General features: G+C 36.7%; 1 protein-coding gene across 1 annotated transcript in view; it reads left to right on the top strand.

Moving 5' to 3' along the window:
• Idua (alpha-L-iduronidase) overlaps positions 1–20,612 on the top strand; it is a 193,507-nt gene that overhangs the window by 102,551 nt on the left and 70,344 nt on the right. Inside the window, exons 6-7 of the mRNA XM_090374630.1 lie at positions 4,783–4,991; positions 11,849–11,952. Of these exons, the coding sequence (XP_090230756.1) occupies positions 4,783–4,991; positions 11,849–11,952 (313 nt within the window). The remainder of the gene's footprint in view (positions 1–4,782; positions 4,992–11,848; positions 11,953–20,612) is intronic.

Consider the following 20,612-nt stretch of genomic DNA (forward strand, 5'->3'; position numbering starts at 1 on the left):
CAAATCCATCAAATTTATTCATGTGTAGTGTGTTCATATATTATTCGTATACTTGCATGTGCCCTAATGCTCCTTAGCATTAGTGTGCACACAAGTATACAAGCACCTGTTTCTACTAATGGTAGGCAGATTTGTAATTTATACAGAGTTAACAGCTGTATGGAAAAAAAGTAACGCCAAGAACAAAAGAGAAAACCAAGTTTTTCAGATGCAGAGGAAGCAATATTTGGAATGTGCTTGTGCCAAGAGGGATTAGAGGTCAGTGTAATCCACAAAAGAGATATATCATTTTGCTTAGAAATCGGAGTGTCACCAAAGATAAGCATAAGAGCAGAAGAATCCTTTTTGCGAGATATAAGACAAGACTGAGTTTTAGAAGGATTGAAATCAACTAAGTAGTCTTTGCCCCACTGGAGAATTATCAAGAGATCGCCATTTAAGGAATTGGTAGCAGATTTTCGAGAAGTTGAAGCTGATTGAGCAGAGCAAGGTTTCTCAAAATGGAAAGGGGAATGCAATGTGCTATCATTGGCAAAACTGTGGATAGGAATTTCCAGTCAATGGAAGAAGGTAATTAATATACAAGAGGAAAAGAGTGGGGGAAATAACTGAGCCTTGGGTGACACTGGCATTAGTGGAGAAGTTAGAAGACAGAAAGCCATCTACCATCACCCTCAGTGAGTGATCAGAGAGAAAACTGGATAACCAGTTACAAAAAACAGTTGGCAAACCATAAGATGGAAGCGTGTTTAGAAGTCCTTTATACCAAACACGATCGAAAGCCTTTGAGATGTCAAGAGCAACTGCTTGTGTTTCACTGAACTTTTCCATTGAATTAGTCCATAAATGGGTAACATAAGCCAGAATATCACCAGTGTATCGACACTGACGGAATCCATACTGGCGATCGTTGATCAGACTGAAGGTTTTTAGGAAGTTTAAGAGTTGGCGGTTAATTGATTTCTCCATTACTTTAGAAAGAGTAGAGGTAATTGGATGGGAGGGATTTGTCACCCTTTTTAGGAACTGGCTGGATATGAGCAAATTTCCAAGCAGAAGGAAAAACACCGTTGGAATAAGAAAGTGGAAAAAGGCGGCAAAGGACAGGAGTAAGTTCAGGAGCAGAGGTTTTTTGAACAGTGGACAAATACCATCAGGACCTGGAGCTTTCTTAGCATCAAGATTTGTCAAAATCCTTCTGACATCCTTTTGACGGAAGACCACAGGAGGCATTGAATGGAGTGTGTTGGGAATGGTGGGAGGTGTTTTACCAAGATCATTAATACATGAGTTGGAAGAAAAATGGGATGCTAGCAGGTCAGTTTTATTCTTGGCTGAAGTGACAACAGAACCATCTGGTTTGGACAGAGTTGGGAGCAGAGATGGGCAAAAGTTGCAGCCAATAGCTTTGGCAAGAGACCAGAATGCTCAGCTACCATTAGGGCAAGAATCAAGTTTTCTACTCTTAGCCTGTTCAAACTCTAATTTGGACTGATTAATAACTGCTTTACAATTGTTGTGAGCTTTGGTGCAGGCAGAAAATGAAACTGAAGAATGAGGAAACAAGCCAATTACGATATGCAACGTTCTTCTCTTAAACAGCCTTAGCACATTTATTGGAAAACCAAGGATTAGATAAAGGATGAGATTTTAAAGTGGAGTGTGGGATAAAGGATTCCATTCCTGCAAGAATAATTTCACTGAAATGATCTGAGCAAACGTTGACATCAGAAGTTTTGAAACAGTAATCCGACCAAGGAAACAAAGAAAAGAAATCTCGCAGGTCATCTCATTTCGCATTTTTATAATGCCAAACAATATGAGGTTGGGAATAGCCATGAGATAAAAGCTCCATTGGAGAAGAGACAATCACCAAGTTGTGATCTGAGGTGCCTAAAGGACCTCTCACTTTGACCGTGTACTAAGAAGGGTTGTTTGTGAGAAAAAGATCAAGCGTGTTGGCTGTATGGTTAGGATTGTCTGGTATTCTTGTAGGTAAATGAACAATCTGTACAAGGTCATTAGTAAGTGCAAAAGCCTCAGCATTTCGTCCAGCTGGGTCGGTGTGACTAGAAAACGGAAGCCAGCTGGAGTTGTGAACATTAAAATCACCAAGGAAAATTACTTCACTGTTAGGAAAGTTGGACTGGAGAAAGTCAAGTTGGAAAGTGAGGAAGTCAAAGAGCTCCAAGTGATTAGTGGAATTGGGAGAACATGTGAATTTGACACAATGAATTTGACACAATGAGGTAGAGAGATTTTAAGCCAGAGAAGATCGAAAAGAGGAGATTCCAAATTACCAAGTCTGACAGGGAATATCAGAATGGACATATGCACAAGTACCACCTTTGAGGCGAAAGGAATCGCACAACGAATAATTTGGGCAATTGAGATGAGCAGTGGTTGAATCAACCAATAACTAAGATTCTGTCAAAAAGTACATCAGGATTGGCAGACTGCAAGTGGAAATGGACATCGTTGAGATTAAAATTGAGACCATGTATATTTGTAAAATGAATTAGGGTGTTTGGGAGGTTTAGAACTTTTTGCAGATAAGCTTACTCTATTAGTTTTACAATTCATGGTGTATTCAATAGTAAGAAAAAATGGGTGGGACATGCTCTATGAAGTAATGAAATTTTTGGATATGGCATACACATGGTAAGAATATACCCAGATCTTTGACATAACATGGCCTCAACAATGCCCCCCCCCCCATACACACTAATCAGGCTCCCTCCAGTCACTGTCTGGCAGAGTAGAGGTAGCAAGATTGTACACTAGCTGATCCAGAAAAGTTACCAATAGGTTTGGTCCTGTGTACTAACTAGCGGCTGGCTTGCATACACCATTTTAGAGCTGTACCCTCGAAATGTGAGGAAGATTGGATCTCACGATGTTCATCGTAACCTCAAAAGTCATCATTCATACTGCGTGATGGAAGAGATGGGGACGGGTTGACCTGACCGGAACTTAGCTCTGGAGACTAAACATGGGTTCCACCACTTCAAGCCTCCAATAAGCAAAGTGGTGGTATTGCACCGGCTGACGAGAGTCATCTACCACCTAGTAACACAATTTACTGCTCTTGCACAATTTACTGCTCATTATCGAAAAGGAAATTTCCTAAAATAATTCAGTATCAGAATTATAATACAGCATGTCTTCATGAACATATACGCGAAATGGTAACTTAACACATAATTTTAGTTTCATAATGAGTTCCTGCAGTAAAGATGTTTTTAACGGCTGCCGCTGTGACATTATCAGTGACACTATTAGTCTGAGAGTAGAGGGGCAGCAACCCGTTATGTACCTGGTACATAATTACATAATTTTTTTATTTATTTATTATTGTTATTATTAATTTTTTTTTTTTTTTTTTTTTTTGCTGATGCTGCATTATAAGCTTGCTTCTTTGCATCACCTGCCACTACTAATACTAACTTTGTCAGCATGAACAAAAAGGTGTTATCCCGCTACTGCATACAGGTTTCGAAACTTCATTTTAGAAAGAAATTAGATCTATTGCAAAGGGTGCAGAAAAGAGCAAGAAGATTAGTTGAGAGCACAACAGAATATTCTTACTGGGAAAGACTAGAGTTCTGTAAATTGCAATCTTAGAAACTATGAATTTGTGTTGTGACCTAATTGAAGTGTATAAGGCTCTAAAAGGATTAAATAAACTAAATGTTGATGGCATTTTTACTCTTTGTTTTTTTTTTTTTTTTTTTCTGATCAAACTCACAAGGAAGCCTAAATTTAAATTGGAAAAGCATGGTTGCAGAATAGATTTGTGGATATTTTCATTCAGCTTAACAATAATAAGTTGTTGGAATAAACTTCCACTTAATATTGGGGGAATGGGGGAAAGTTTAAATAAATTTAAGGAAAGTGTGGAGACCAATTATTGAAAGGAATGAAAAAATTATGTTTTTTTTGGTTAGTGCTATATAAAATTTTCTTCTTTGCATCATGTAATATTAATACATCAATTAAGTTAAACATATAACTGCAAACTAGTGGAGCATCAGAAACAAAATTAGTTTCCCCTTGTTTAAAATTTTCGAAGAAAATAACTCCATGAGATGGAACCACCTCTAATCTCCATTGGCATTCCAGAGTATAATATTGTTGCCATCAGAATTGGCAGTTTAGAAATACAAGTTAAAACACCTTCCTCCACTCTCGGTAATTAGTAAAGGTCTCATTCCCTATTTTAATAGTCATATTCTTGAAGACCAGTGTGAAAGAGAGAGAGAGAGAGAGAGAGAGAGAGAGAGAGACACACACACAAACAGTACAGATATACATCATCAACGTCACACTGGATGGTAAACTGATTAGTTTTAGAACTTTCAAGTCAAAGTTTACTTAAGGTAAAACTTAGTTCTGAGCATCAAATTCAGATCTGTTCATAGCTAAGTTGTTTGAAGAGAAAGAGATTATACCTTTTGACAACTCTCATATTGAAAAAATAAGTTACAACTGAATTAACTATTCTCAATTGATTTTCACTGCTCAGACATCAACTGAGTGACGGAATGAGCAAATCCCAGTCACCATTTCATGGATAGTTGTTCTCCCCCCCCCCATAAGTGGGTGGTTAGGCACCCAAAGTGCATAGCCAATAATAACCCATTTAATGCCAAAATATAATATTTCTCTCTCTCTCTCTCTCTCTCTCGTGGAAATAAGCATAACATTATATATTGGCATGTGCTTTTTATTTTTATGCTAGGCAGAAAGATTTAATATAATAATAGGTATATTTATCAATAGGTTTCCTGAATTATTATGATGCTTGTTCAGAAGGGCTAAAAAGAGCTGGTATCCAGCTGAAATTTGGAGGACCCGGAGGATCGTGTCATTCTTATAATTCTGGTCGTTCACCAATTTGTTGGGCACTTTTGAATCATTGTGCATCAGAAAAAAATTTTATTACTGAAGAAACAGTTGCCAGACTCGACTTTATATCTTTTCACAAAAAGGTTGTACATTTATTTATTTATCATTCTTTAATATTTAATTTTACCTTAGGATATATAAAGTGATTGAAAAATGTCTCCACAGCAGCTATTAGCAAACATTTTATATAATTGGAAAGGGCCTCTGTCTCTGGGATTAATTTTAAAAAAAATATATATATATATACTTCAATCGTACCAGAAGGGATAAAGAAAAACAAGGTTTGAATAAAAATCCTTTAATACTAGTTAAAGGCAGGTTAAGCAAACAAAACAAAATAAATCTACCAAAAGCTTTCGGACTTGCATAGTCCTCCTTCAGTTGGGGAATGAGCGTTATTATAAAAAAAAAACATACCAGGTGCCCAGCCATGGTGGTCATGTGAGGTGAAGCACATGACATGGGTGCAGGCAACGATCAGTTGTTGGGAGTAGAGGCTTGTGATGGTAACTGTAGCGTTTGAGTATTAAGCATGTGCCAACATTTGCAGTCCCTCCTCTCATGGATAAAGGTGCCAATTTCCCCCACCCCTTGCGAAGTGATTTGGTGTACTGCATTTCCTACCGTGGCTGCTATGTTCAGGAGTCTGGCAGGAGGCTCCAAGATCGAATTTCCAAACATGAGAGGGCAATCCTTTCTGCAGATTCAGATCACTCACATATTGCGGAGCACTTCTGGTCTTGCCAGCACAACTTCAATCCACGCCACAGTGTTGAACTTATCGGCCAGTCCTGACACTACCATTATTGAATCTGGTTGAAATTGCTCCACATTTACTTTAACCGAAATAAAGGAGATTGCCTTTAACCGAAATGAAGGAGGCTGCATCCATCCCATCATGGAAGCAGTTATCCTCTAGAATGATAAACGTTGGCACAAGCTTAATACTCAGACACTACAGTTACAGTCACAAGCCTCTACTCCCAACAACTGATTGTTGCCTGCACCCGTGTCACATATTTCACCTCGCATGACCACCATGGCTGGGCACTTGGTATTCTCTATTTTATAATAATGTTCATTCCCCAACTGAAGAAGGACTACGCAAGTCCGAAAGCGTTTGGTAGATTTATTTTGTTTTGTTTGCTTAACTTGCCTTTAACTAGTATTAAAGGATTTTTACTCAAACCTTGTTTTCTTTATCCGTCCCTCCGGTGTGACTGAAGTATAATATTTTATATAATATTTATTGCTCATTTTAATTCACTAATACTTGAATCAAGAAAATAGTGGACAGACAACACTTTCAGCATTTACTCTAAACATGTTATATATTAATAAATTATTATATAAAACGTTTGCCAGCAAAGTGAATATTGTATGTTTACAGGGAGACATTTCGATTTTCCTGCATGTATTGTATTGTATTTTAAAATGAAATTATAGGACAACCTAATTAATACAAACTTGAAGGAACCTAAGTTATTTCACTTTGTAATAATGAGGTTTGTGAAATGAACATGTCAAAATTAGCTTTCTAACTTTGTTTCGTAATTTACTCTAATTAAACCTTGCTTTTTGCCATTTTAAAAAATTAAATTTTCTGTTTATACTCCGGCACGACAACCAAGTCAGTAGAGTTTACAATAAATCGTCAATACAAATATTTATCGTATTTAGTAGTCACGGGCTTGAACCCCGGTGCACTCAAGAAACGCGTGCTATGCACTCTCGCTCCTGACTACTGGGCTACGTCAGGCTTTACATGTTTTAATAGAATTAAATAGAATTAGACAAAATTAATATATTCATGAATATAAAAATAAAAGAAAACAACTTAATTCTGAAAGAATTAAAATCAGTTGAATTCACAAGGATTACATAAAAAAAATTAAAGATAGTTGTTAGTTAAAACAGTCAAGTTTTTTTACAATAAACATTGATTCATACAAAGTAGAGGATTTAACAAAGGATTAAGTGAGCAGTAATAGGCATTCTTGGAGAGATTGCAAAGCTCATGAGTTAGAATTTTTCTCAGAGTCGTCTGTACTTGTTAACAGGAGAGACTTTTTACAGGAATAGGATATACTTAAGTAGGAGGGGTGCAGGAATATTCACTGATGCTATCGAGGCCGTGCTAGGTGGGTCGGAAAACTGATAGATTGAGGGAATACAGACTATTAGATTAACTAGAGCCACAGGCTGAGTTGAAAGTGATTCTTTTACACTGCATCTATTGAAACATGCAGCGGCCTGGAAAGCAAGGTGTCAGAGATTTCAAGCCCTGCTGTGGGTCATCATGAAACAAGCAAATACTTAGACTGTTTTAGGGTAACTAAGAGTAAGAACAGGTGCATGTATACTTGCATATAAACTAATGCTAGGAGCATAGTAAATAAAGTTGATGAATTTGAAGTACTGATTAAATCATCAAATGTGGACATTATTGATATCAGAGACATGATGTCACTCAGACATAAGAAAAGCAGAATTTGAATATGGGGAGTACAGTGTGCTCCCATAAATTCAATTATTTCTTCTGTTGAGAGGGGTACTCTTGCTAGACTTAGTGAGTGTTGCTCTATTCAACTAGATCCTACTCGGTTACTGCACTTCGTATGATATTTCTTTAGCATTAGCATTAGTAGAGGCATTTGATTCAAGAAAGAAAGCTTATGCAGCATCAGCCAGAAAAAAAAAAAAAAAAACCACTTTCACTTCACCCCTCTGTTCGTTCAAAATACCTGTCCAGCCAAGCCTTAAACTTATTTAGGCTATCAACTTCCACGACAAGGGATGGAAGTCTGTTCCACCAACCAACCACCCGCTGGCTAAAGGCAAACTTCCACACGTCTATGCTACATCTGTCTTTCTTCAATTTGAATTTATGCCCTCTCAGGTGATTATTCTGAGCGAGAGGAAGAATCCCATCAGAATTGAGCATGCTCAAACCATTCAAGACTTTATACACCTCTATCAGATCACCTCGCTGGTGCGTAGTCTCCAGACACTGTAATTTGCAAAACTTAAGCCTTTCTTCGTAAGAGCACCCCTTTGTTCCATTCACTAATCTTGTTGCCCTTCTCTGTACTCGTTCCAGCAGCTCTACATCCTTCTTGAAATGAGGCCTCCAGACCTGTATACAGTACTCAAGGTGTGGCCTGACCATTGCCTTATACAAGGGAATAATCACCTCCTTATCCCTGCTAGAAAAATTCCTATATATCATCGACAATACACCATGAGCTACTCTTGCAGCCTGTCTGCACTGCTCAGAGAACTTCATATCTGCCTGCACAACCACCCCCAGGTCCCTTTCATTCTCTATCACTGTCAGTGTAGTACCACAGAGTTGAAACGTTGCTCTGGGATTGCTGTTTCCCATGTGTAGTACTTTACATTTGTCAATGTTAAACTTCATTTGCCACCTCTCAGCCCATCTGCTCAACCTTTCCAGATCCTGTTGCAGCAGCATAGTGTCACTAGTGTCCTTGACAACCCTGCCCACCTTTGTATCGTCTGCAAACTTTGACATTAAGCTTGATATACCATCATCAATATCATTTATAAATACAGAAAACAATAATGGACCCAACACTGAGCCCTGAGGGACTCCACTAATAACATTAGTCCACGATGAGCAGTGTCCATTGATTACCACTCTCTGTCTTCTCCCCCTCAGCCACCCCTCTATCCACAGCAGCAACTTGCCTCCAATGCCACACTGCTCCAATTTGTGCAGCAGTCTTCCAAGTGCAACAGTATCAAAAGCCTTTCTAAGATCCAAGTATATAATATCAAAGTTATTCCGTGCATCCAGTTCCTTTGTGACTGCATCATAGTATCCAATCAAATTGGTCAGGCAAGACTGCCCCTTAACAAAACCATGCTGTGTCCAAGCTATAACTGAAGTCTTGTCTAAATGATCCTGCAGTGCTTCTTTAACTAGTGCCTCCATTAATTTTCTGCAACATAAGTTAAACTCACAGGTCTATAATTACTTGTGTCAGCCTTTGATCCTCCTTTGTGAATTGGGGTCACATTTGCACATCTCCAGTCTGTGGGTACCTCCCCTGAGTCCAAGGAAGCTCTCATAATTATGGCTAAGGGTTTGCTTACTTCCTCTGCTGCCTCCTTTAATATAACTGGATAGATCCCATCCACCCTGGGTGCCTTTCTTGTGTTTATCTTCAACAATTTCTCCTCCACTTTACTCTCAGTTATTACAAGATTCTCTAGCTTACTGCTAGAGTCGAATACACATCTGGCTTTCCTCTCGCTAAATAACTCCTCATGTGTGAATGTCGATGCAAAATATTCATTGTTTTGTTAGCTACCTGAGCAGGATCATCAACAGTTGACCCATCGATATCAAGTGGACCAATCTGATTCATCCCCTTCCTTCTAGAGTTTACATAAGTAAAGAACTCTTTGCTGTTTTTCTTTGCATCCCTTGCCAAAGATTTCTCGTAATCTGCCTTCGCCTGCCTAACCTCCTTGGTAACTTGGTTACAGATCAACTTGTATCTATCATAGGCTTCTGTGTCATGTGTTAATTTGTATGTATCCCATGCATGTTTAGTTCATCTGACATCCATTTAGGCCTAAACCTTGAACAATATTTCTTAGTTGGTATGTAAAGCCTAGTAGTTTCCAAGATAAGTTCTTTGAATGCTTCACATTTTGCATTTGCTGTTGGTAACATCATCAGTTGGTCCCACTGTATAGAATTTAAATACTGTCTCAGTCCATCGTAGTCGCCTTTACGAAAGCAGGAACCCTTCCCTTTACCCCTAATGGTAGTTACCTCTTTGAGTAAATCCCACTTCAGCACACTGTGATCACTGCCACCTAGTGGTTCATTTAACTGCAGATTCTTAATGCATGAAGAGTCACTGCTGATAATCAAATCAAGATTATTCCTCCCTCTAGTTGCCTCCCGAACATGCTGATGTAGAAAACAATCATCCAATAAATCCACAAAAGCCTTGCTAGTGTGTGAGTGACCAGCCCCCAAATTCCAGTCAATATCTGGGAAATTAAAATCTCCCATTATAAGACTCTCCGATTTACTGGCCCACTCTATTTCCCCGTACAGTTTCTTATTATACTCATCAGAGTCATTAGGCCTATAGCACACTCCTACTCTCAATTTTGATCTCCCAATGCTTATGTCACACCAAACTGACTCGACACTGCACTGTCCAGCGATGTCGACTGGCTTCACTTCCTTGGATTTTATGTATTTCTTAACTAATAGCATAACCCCTCCTCCCTTCCTATCCTTTCTGTAGACATTGTACTCCCCAAATTCCAGTTCTGCATTCCTTATATCTGTGTGACACCACGTCTCTGATATCCCAACAATATCTGCCTTTGATGTTTTGAGCAATACCTCAAATTCATCAAATTGATTTACCAAACTCAGCATTGGTGTACGTGCAGGTATACATGCACCTGTTTCTATTCTTAGCTACCCTAACACAACCCATGTGTATACTTGTACCACAATGACTCCCAGCAGTCTCTGAAATATCCTGAATCTTGTTTTTCAGGCTTCTGCTCATTCCAGTAGAAGCAGTGCAAGAATCTCTTTCACCTCTGCCAGTGGCTACTGTTAATCTATTCGTCTTTGTCTCCCCCCAAACTAGCAGTTTTCCGACCCACCTAACACTGCCTCGATAGCATCAGCAAACATTCTTGCACCCTTTCTATTTAAGTGTATTCCATCCCTGTAGAAGCAATCTCTCCTGTTAACAAAAGCAATCTCTCCTGTTTACCAAATTCATATCTTCATTATTCAATCAAGAATAATCATTAAGAGATATTTTAAAAAAAAAAAAAAGTTGATCTTAATAATAGATTTATTAATACAAGTAAGTATAATAGAGTGGAGACATTGTGACAGAAGGCAATGTACAAGTTTTATCTTCTTAATCTTGAGTACATACATAAAAAGTATGCTTTTTTTACTCCATGTGACTTTTTTTAGTGATTAACAAAAGTGTGAACTCTTAGGATGTGCAATATCATATTCACAGCTGTAGTTGTAGTAGTAATGTGACTTATGTATTAATATTTTGAAATAATTTTCTCAAAAATATTTTATAGTATCAGCATTGCAAATATAAAATTTCATGTTCATAGCTAGAAAGTTCATTTTTATGAATTTTTTTTTTTTGTAAAGTCATCCTATTTTTATTTTTACAAAAATACATTTTTTGCACTTTGTTGCAGTATGGTGAGTTGCTCATTTATAGAGATCTGAGTTTAGGTCCCATCGCCAACTAGAATAATTTCTAAAGGTCTCATCAATCAGACCTTTAGAAATTTAGTCTGCCGATCTGAGGTGTTAAGAGTCTTTTCAGAAGTAAGGTTTTTACTATGAGTTATTCAGGGTTTCTTACCCCTTGTACAGAAGCTTTGTACATAAGATTTAACTTTGACTAAATATTTGCTTCCCATCATCACATGGACTAAAAATAAATTAACAAGATGTTGCAGACATGATGTCTGGTTGCTGCCTGTTAGCAAATAACAGAACTGATTCTTTATGATGTGTTGTACATTTTTTTTTTTTTTGCATCAGTTGCCTGTGTTGTAATTGCAGGAATTATAAAATAAAGGTACAAGCATGGCCATTTTATTTTTGATTGCATGTATCTCTACTATAATAGGAAGTAAAAAATTGACTTTCTGTTTGATCGTGTGTGGCCCACTTAAGGACTGAGTAGGTATTGTGTAAAATTATCATATTTAGGATACTGCAATGGCTGGCATATTCTGTAACATTAAGAGCAGAATGAAGTTTACTGATTAGTGTGCAATAATGTTGCAATCAGTCTGTTATAAATATTCTGTAAATTTATAATATGTTAATGCTATTTGTTCTGAACTGTTATTTGTTCCCCCCCCCCCTTTTTTTTTCTGCTTTTTCAAGGGTTATAATGGTAGTTCACGATCTATCTTGGAGCAAGAAATAAAAACAATTGCAGAGATTTCAAAGTATTACCCAAAACTTATGTCAATTCCTATAATTAATGAGTAAGTCTGGAAACCATTTTATTTTTATGGCATTTAAATTCCTCCCCCCCCCCTCTCTCTCTCTCTCTCTCTCTCTCTCTCTCTCTCTCTCTCTCTCTCTCTCTCTCTCTCTCTGATACCCACACGTGTGTATCAGAAAGAGAGAGAAAATATATGTATATACACTGTATGATCAAAAGTATCCCAATGCTGCTCACAAATTAGGTTCAGACATAATATAAACATTGTATATCCATTTGTGCAACAGCAGCAGTAGTAGTACATTAGGAGTCAGTATGGGTCATGAATCAGAACTCGCAGCCTTCTGACATAGGTTGGATGCAACATCATTGTCTATGTGCACAACTACATATGTGTAATCTCGCAAAATTTGTGGCAGTTATTCAAAGTTGAATAACTATCAATATAATGTCAACTTTGAATAATCATGAGTGAAGACTATAGGTGATATGTCAACAGAAAAAGATCTAAATGGCCTCACAAACTTATTAAATGTGTTCAGTGGACATAAAGAGGATAGTTCATGCCTCACACATGTTGTTTATGGAAAACATCACAGAGCAGATTGAAGGGGCCACAGGAATGTGTATCAGTACATCAACCTCCTATAGAGAGCTGCATGACCTGAGGTTCAGCTGAACACACTGCAGCTTTTAGCCCTGGCGACTTCCAACAGTTTTGGCTTCACCTGAATCACCGTCATGAATATTAGTTGATGACCCAAATATGCCATTGTTCTGACAGTAGTTGCTATCTGGCTGCCTGGTCCAGTCCACCTCTAGGTTAAGTAGTAGGGCAGCTGCACCTAAGTCTAGCATCATGGCCACCCTTGAAAAATGGCCTTTGCAGTGGTGCCATTCCCAATTCATGGATCCTAGAATAGTGGCAGAAGGTGCTGTGGAGTGGTTGAATCTCATTGCATAGTGCTTTGTTCTGATGGATATGTTTGGTTGGGGACGTTGCACTTCCTCTTGGAAGTATCATCTCAACCATGAAAACACAAAGTTCACAACCTGCTGGGATGATTTGGCTAATTATGTGTTACTCACATTGTTCCAGTATATTTTGGATAGTTACGAATTATCACACTGTGTACTACAAAAATGGGCTCTATAAGTATCAGCACGACAATGCTGTCATACAAGACTAGTTTTGAACTTTGATATTGAAAAGTTGAATTTGCTCAGTGCTGACCTCAACCTTATTGAACACCTGTGGAATGAATTGAATCACTGAATTGGTCTGCAACCAAAGTAACCTTCCAAATCTGTTGTGAGAGCTACTTTGCAGGAGGCAGCAATCAACAGGCAAATTTAAATTATTGACTAATAGTCATAAAAAGATAAGTGATTCGGTTGAGTTCAAAATTGTTTGGAGTTTCTGGGGTTAAACCTGCCAGTCTCTTCTTGTCGAGGCTATCATACTGGCCAAAGATGGTCTTTTTTTTTTTTTTTTTTTTTGTGAAAAGCATTTTTTTTAAGTTGTCTGTATTGGGTCTTAATCCTTTTGTTCATGCAGTGTACATAAAATTGCATTATGGGAAATGTCTCAGAGGCACATAAATCACTTCATTGTATACTGAATATTGCTGAAAATTATTTGAAAAGAATCATTATTTGTATAAATAAATTCTGCTGCACTTTTCTAATATAGTGTGTCTCAAAAAAAGATATGCACACATTTTAGGAAATAAATAAATTGCAAAACTCAGAAACTATTATTATTGTTGTATACAGAAGCAGTAGTTTGTGATACGTGGTGAACTAGGGCAGATGTTAAAATTGTCTGCCATTGCTGGAGACTATTAACACTGGCAAACAACTAAATGATAAATGTTCTCCAATGCTATTTCTGGGATAGCTTTACATACTTGCTTAATTTCATCCTTTAATTGTTGAAGTGTGGCTAGTTTTCTGCTATATCTTTCAGGTAGCTCTGCAAGTAGAAGTCAAGTGGGATTAAATCAGTTGGGAAACTTGATTTTCTTGTTAGCGATCTACCAATCTGCAAAATGATTATTAAGATAGGCCCTGATGCTACGATGATAATATAGTGGGACCGATCTTGTTGATAATAAATCACTTCATCTGTATATAACTCAATAATGTAGGCATAATAGATACATTAAGCATGTGGAGGTTACTTACCACTAGTAGATCACTTCAAAAAATGTGGTCCAGCGATTCCTCTTCTTTGGATCTTTGTTGTTCCCCAAGTTCTCAACAGCAGATCTGAAGCTAATCCATGCCTGCTTTTCTCTTTTATTCATTGTTCCCTCAAAATCTTGGTCCCTTATCAGTTTGCAAATTTGAGATCCAACAAAAATACCTTCTTTTAGCTTCTGAAGTAAGTCTTTCACAAACGGTTTCATCAAACCCAGTTTGATGTGCAAGGGTAAAAGTAGGACAGTTTTGGGGTCTACCAGTGGTCTATGAACTATGTTCTTCGATCCAAGCAACAAACTTGCCCCTCTTTGGCCAGACCTTGACATCCCAGTGCTTACTCCTTGCCTGACTGTCCCACTCACACAAAAAGCAAGGCATTTTTATGGAGCCAGATTGCTGTCCAAGTAACATGCTTATCACTTTAAAGTCAGCACAGACTGACTAACCATGTTCTTCTTACTTAATATTTGTCAACAACTTCAAGTTCTCATATGTTTCTTTCAAATGCATAAACGAGCTACTGGAATTGACTTTTGTTTCCGTATTTATTTCCATTGTGGAGCAACAAACCTTTGAGATTACTCTTTGTTGAGTCAATAAAAAGTCTCCATTGTGTAGGATTATAAATAATTCCTAAATAGTTCATTAAGTCATTTATATTACTGTAAAAATCTTAGAATCATCTTCAGAAAAGTTGGGGACCAGTTCTCATTCTCTGTGCCTGTACCAAATAGAAAAATGTTCTGTGTGCTAAAAGATTTTTTGACTTAAGTTAGAACAAAGGAGTTCTGCAGATTTCTTAAATTTAAATCTCTTACCACAGATCATTGAGTTCATGCTGTGAAAACAGCTGAGGGCTGGATTCAATGCCTCTTGGTGTGTAGGCTTCACTTTCAGCACTCTCTGCTGCTATGGAATCAGCAGAATATCTCTGTTTGGGACTGGTCTAATGGCAGATGGAATATTAGGATACACAATGCCCTTCTTACTCTTCCATTGTATCCCTCTACATTAAATAAGCAAATGTAACAGTCATCAGAATTGCAAATGGCATAGCCTATTCTTTTTGTCATTTTTCTGCAATCTCAGTGGTTCAGCAAACTTTATGTGGAGCCCGTTGTTTATCTTGGTCACAGAGTTTAACTCCAAAATAAGCACAATACACATATTTTACAAATTCTTTAATATCTCTTTGAGGACACATCAGCTTAAGTGATTTGTAAAAAAAATGGTACGTGTAGAAAAAACGAATAACATTTTTGATATAAATATAAACAACTGAGTTAAAAATAGCTATTAGTATACAAGCATCAAAAACCGTGTAGAGTGGCATGATTAATTTTTTATCCATAATATACTATATTGCTATTCTGCAATTGAGAAATGACCATATAATGAAGTGGCTACTTTTTCTTTTAGTCCAAATTTTATATGATATACAATTTGAATAATGTTTGCAGCCTTTATGCATGTAAGTGTAAAATGGCATTAGAAGTGATGTACCATGGTACGTATCTGAGTTCAGAAGGAAACCAAGTGCTGTACCCCCTAACACATATGAGCAGTCATTTTTGAATGGTCAACCAGAGTGCCGTAAACATAGAGACACATAAAATTAACACTTACTCACTATTGGCACACTAATTGAACATTTTGCAGCAATGCTTGGCTTTTGTTTATAGACTTGGCTCACAGTTTTATTTGTTCTTTGCTGATGTTGATGTTAGTTTATGTACATGATTAAACTTTTTATAAAATTTTAATTTTCAACAATTATCTGTGACTTTTTGGAAAGCTGGGGGTGCCAGAATGCTAAATTTTTTTTCAACATTCCAAAAACTATAGCACATTCAATGGGTACTCTTGAATATATATATGGCAGCAAACACTTTAAACGCAACCGTTAACATGATTATCAGATGTGTTATAGAGTTTGACCATAACTTCAGGAAGCTATGGCAAAGCTTCCCATGTTAGATGTGTTGTAATATTTTGGACACTTCAAAGTTATTATTTCTTTTTTTTTTTTTTTTTTATTTTAAATCTTACTAGGCTTTTTATTGACAGATTTATGAGGTTTACTGTATATATGGAATTCCACCTACAGAGGCACCTCATTTTATGCTTCCTTCTATTACTCTAATTAGTAAATTAGTAATAATTTTAACTCAAAGAAATAAAATATTAGATGTAATAAACAATTTTTCATGAAAAATATTCAAATTTCACTATAAATACCAATGCCCAAATACACTTATCTTTGTTTATATTGTTGAATGCATATTAGCATATGAAGCCAAAGTGCATATTTGCACTGTGGCTTCATATTTGCATTTAAAACACTTGCTCAGCCTTGTGTTGATCACTGTTTAGCATTAGCATATGTTGCAAGAAAGCAAGCTTATATAGTATCAGCCAAAAAAAAAAAAACTTCCTATTTCACCCATTATCAATTCACTCCAAATGTTTGTCTAGTTCTGCCTTGAATTTATTTAAGTTGTTGACTTCCACTACAACAGATGGAAGTTTTTTGCAACTATCAGCCACCCCTTGGTTAAAAGAAAATTTCTGTACATCTATTCTAAAATTGTCTTTATTCAATTTAAATTTATGTCCCCTCAGGTGAGTAATCTGAGCAAGAGGAAGAAGCTCATTAGCATTGAGCTTGCTGAAACCATTTAAGGCCTTATACACCCCAATTAGATCACCTTGCAAGTGCCTAGTCTCCAGAAGCTGCAATTCGCAGAACTTAAGCCTATCTTGGTAACAGCAACCCTCTGTTCCACTCACCAATCTCGTTGCCTTCTCTGTACTCATTCCAGCAGCTCTACATCTTTCCTAAAATGAGGCCTCCACACTTGTATACAGTACTCAAAGTGTGGCCTGACCACATCATAGTATTGCCTTATGCAAGGGGACAATCACCTCCTTATACCCGCTTGAAAAATTCCTGTATATCATTGACAAGACACCATGAGCTACTCTTGCAGCCTGTCTGCACTTCTCAGAAAACTTCATATCTCACTCCATAATTATCCCCAGGTCCTTTTCATTCTCCACTACCCATGTGTAGTACCACCCAGTTGATACATTACCCTGGGGTCACTGCTACCCATATGCAGTACTTTACATTTGTCAATGTTAAACTTCAGTTGCCACTTCTCAGCCCATCTGCTCAACTTTTTCAGATCCTGTTGCAGTATTGTACTATCATTACTGTCATTAACAACCCTACCAACCTTCTTATCGTCTGCAAACTTAGACATTAACCATGATATACCTTCAGCAATATCATTGATAAATACAGAAAACAACAATGGGCCCAACACCAAACCCTGGGGGTCTCCACTAATAACGTTAGTCCACGAAGAACAGTGTCTATTGATTACCTTTCTCCGTCTTCTCTCGCTCAACCATCCTTTTATCCATTGTAGCAACTTGCCCTTAATGCCATACATCTCCAGTTTGTACAGTACTCTTCCGTGTGCCACAGTATCAAAAGCTTTTCTAAAATCCAAGTATATGATATCAAAATTATTTTTTTGCATCCATTTCCTTTGTGACCACATCATAGTATCCAATGAAATTTGTCAGACAAGACTTCCCCTTAACAAACCTAAACTGTGTCTGAACTATAACTGCAGTCTTGTCTAGATGATCGTGCATTGCTACTTTAACCAGTGAGTCCATTATTTTCCCTGGAACAGAACTTAAACTAACAGGTCTGTAATTAATCATGTCGCCCTTTGGTCCCCTTTTGTGAATTGGGGACACATTTGCACATCTCCAGTCCATGGGGATCTCCCCAGAGTCCAAAGAAGCTTTCATAATTACTGCTAACGGTTTGCTTACTTTCTTTGCTGCTTCGTTTAATATAACTGGATAGATCCCATCCACCCGAGGTGCCTTTCTTATGTTCAATTTCAACAATTTCTCCTCTAGTTCACTCTCATTTGTTCATATCAACAGCACAAATCTGTGTTGTAAACTTTACTCAGTATAATACCAGTGATTCCCAGTACAGTATCTGTATACAGATACTGTATTGGGAATCACTATTAAGAATACTATGCTTAATAGTGATTCCCACTGGATCTATTCACTAGCATTTATAGATAAACTATTATAAAATTGGGATCATATCTCTGTGGGTATATCATTTTATAACAACCTTTGTTAGCTCTATTTTTTTGCATAACACTCGTCTTAGGAACCAGTTAAGAATGACATATGTATCAATGGATTTATTTTGTAAAGCTGGGATCATTATTTTTCATTACAGGTAATTTGTAAAATAATAAGAGAAGTTTACCTCAATAATTACAGCTGTAATTATTGAGCATTACAGCTCTAGTTTATACAATCTAATTACAGGTAATGAAAACTATATAATTTGTCCTGTAATTTAAAGTCCTAAGAAATGATATTTTTCCAGATGTTTACAGCTAATATCTTCAAAGCATCAGATTACTATTTATGCATCCATACACACTGTAAACTTTCAACAAATCATTAGAATCTAAGATAACAATACCAAGAATTTGAAAATATAATTCTCAAAAGTTTAGTGACAGTAGAGATTTTACCCATCTTGCTCAAAATAGCGATGAATATTAGTTTTTTAACCAAATTCATTATGATTTTTATCAGATGAAGTCAATTAATCTAATTAATTTTAAATGATCAACTACTGAGGTATAGCTACATCGCTGTTTGCTGCTTAATTTTGTGGATTTAAATATTAGTTTTGAAGATGAGGTATATATTTTTTATTCAAGAAATATTTTCATGTTGCTTAAGAAGATATCAGTAAAATGTTATTCAGTTGAGGAGAGCAGTATTTTTCACCACTGATGCAACTTCCGAGTAAGGATGTCATTTGGGGAGGTTTAGATTTCAATAATCGTGGTTTCCAATATGATTCTTGGTACAGTGATTACTTATCTTTTTGGGGATTGGGCAGAGAGTTCAACTTCTCTCTATACATTAAAAAATTTTTCCTCCTAATGATATTTATTCGAGCCAACGGGAGAAGAGGGTGGGACAATTACGTCACTTATTCGAGCCAATGTGAGAAGAGAGCGGGGGCAATTACGTCACTACAAATGTGCAGGTAAATAATTGCCTAGGTCATTTCCTGATTAGATTTCGATCAGTGCATTATAATGTTAGTATATTAGTATAATGTTATTATTATACAAATAATAAACTATACAAATATTTACAAAATATTTGTATAGTTATTTACAAATATTTACAAAAAAACTAATCTATTTGCAACCATGCCTCTACTATATCGAGATGATGGGTCGATTCGTCAGCTGACGTTAATATATAAAAAATGCTACAATGGAATATCAAATGATGCCGGGTGTGGTTAGGTATTAGACAGTGAAGCATGTGCATGAGGTTGGTGAATGTTAAATGGAAGGAACACAAATGGGTTACTGGGCAGAATCACACACTTGCTGTTGACAGTGGAGAGCATGTACGTGGGACGCATCTAACGCTCGTTGCATTGCAAGACAACTGCCACCATAATGTTCACCAACTACCTCGTGCACGTGCTTTACTGTCTAATACATGACCACACCCGGCATCATTTAATGTTCCATTGTAATGTGGTTTTGTTTTTTTTTTTTTTTTATATTAATAAGAAGGGACCTATCGTTCCTATATAGTTTGTATATTTGTAAATAGTTTTTAGTATTTTGTAAATATTTTAGTTAAATATTTTAGTCCTGCTCTTTTGGATACAACGATATTCTCATGAATTATGGAACTCGAAGCAAAAGGCCTTTTCCTAAGTGACCTGTGTAAAAACGAGTAAATAATTACATAGTGATATTTTTTGACCTTGTGAATGCTGCATGGTGGGGTAGCCAATGGGAGAAGAGGAATGTGGGTCATGTGGTACAAGGTGGCGGGGCAATTACATCACTACATATGCACAGGTAAATAATTACATAGGTCATTTCCTGATTAGATATCGATCAGTGCATTTCAACAAGTGTGTGCAGAGGTTGGCAAGCAAGGGGGCGAAGCTCCCTAGTTATTTATTATTATTATTTTTGTTATACGAAAGTCAATCACCAGAAAAGAAACATTTGCAGTTTCATTATTTTATAACTAATAAAACACCATTCCGTTAACAAAGAGCAAGTTTTGCAATGTCCTGTAAAAAAAAATATTGAATGAACTAAAAAAAAAAAAAAAAAGGTTGCTTATACTTCAGGACTGTCATATAACAAGAGAAGTGTTCACAGTTTTGCTATTGTGTTAGCCCCCATATGGCAGACAAGATTTTGTAGTGGTGAGTTGGTTAATATTTGTAATTTTTTATTGAAATTAAAAAAATAAACATAATAAAATCACATTAAAGCAAGCTAATATAGAGAATAATTATAGGACATAATTAATTATCAGTAATGCTCCATAGGTGGGTTTATATTTATCAATTGAAAAAATAATATCATTTCAATTAATTTATATTTT

The sequence above is a fragment of the Mastigoproctus giganteus genome, chromosome 5, assembly GCF_048544385.1.
Source record: "Mastigoproctus giganteus isolate SK-2022 chromosome 5, ASM4854438v1, whole genome shotgun sequence".
NCBI lineage: Eukaryota > Metazoa > Arthropoda > Arachnida > Uropygi > Thelyphonidae > Mastigoproctus > Mastigoproctus giganteus.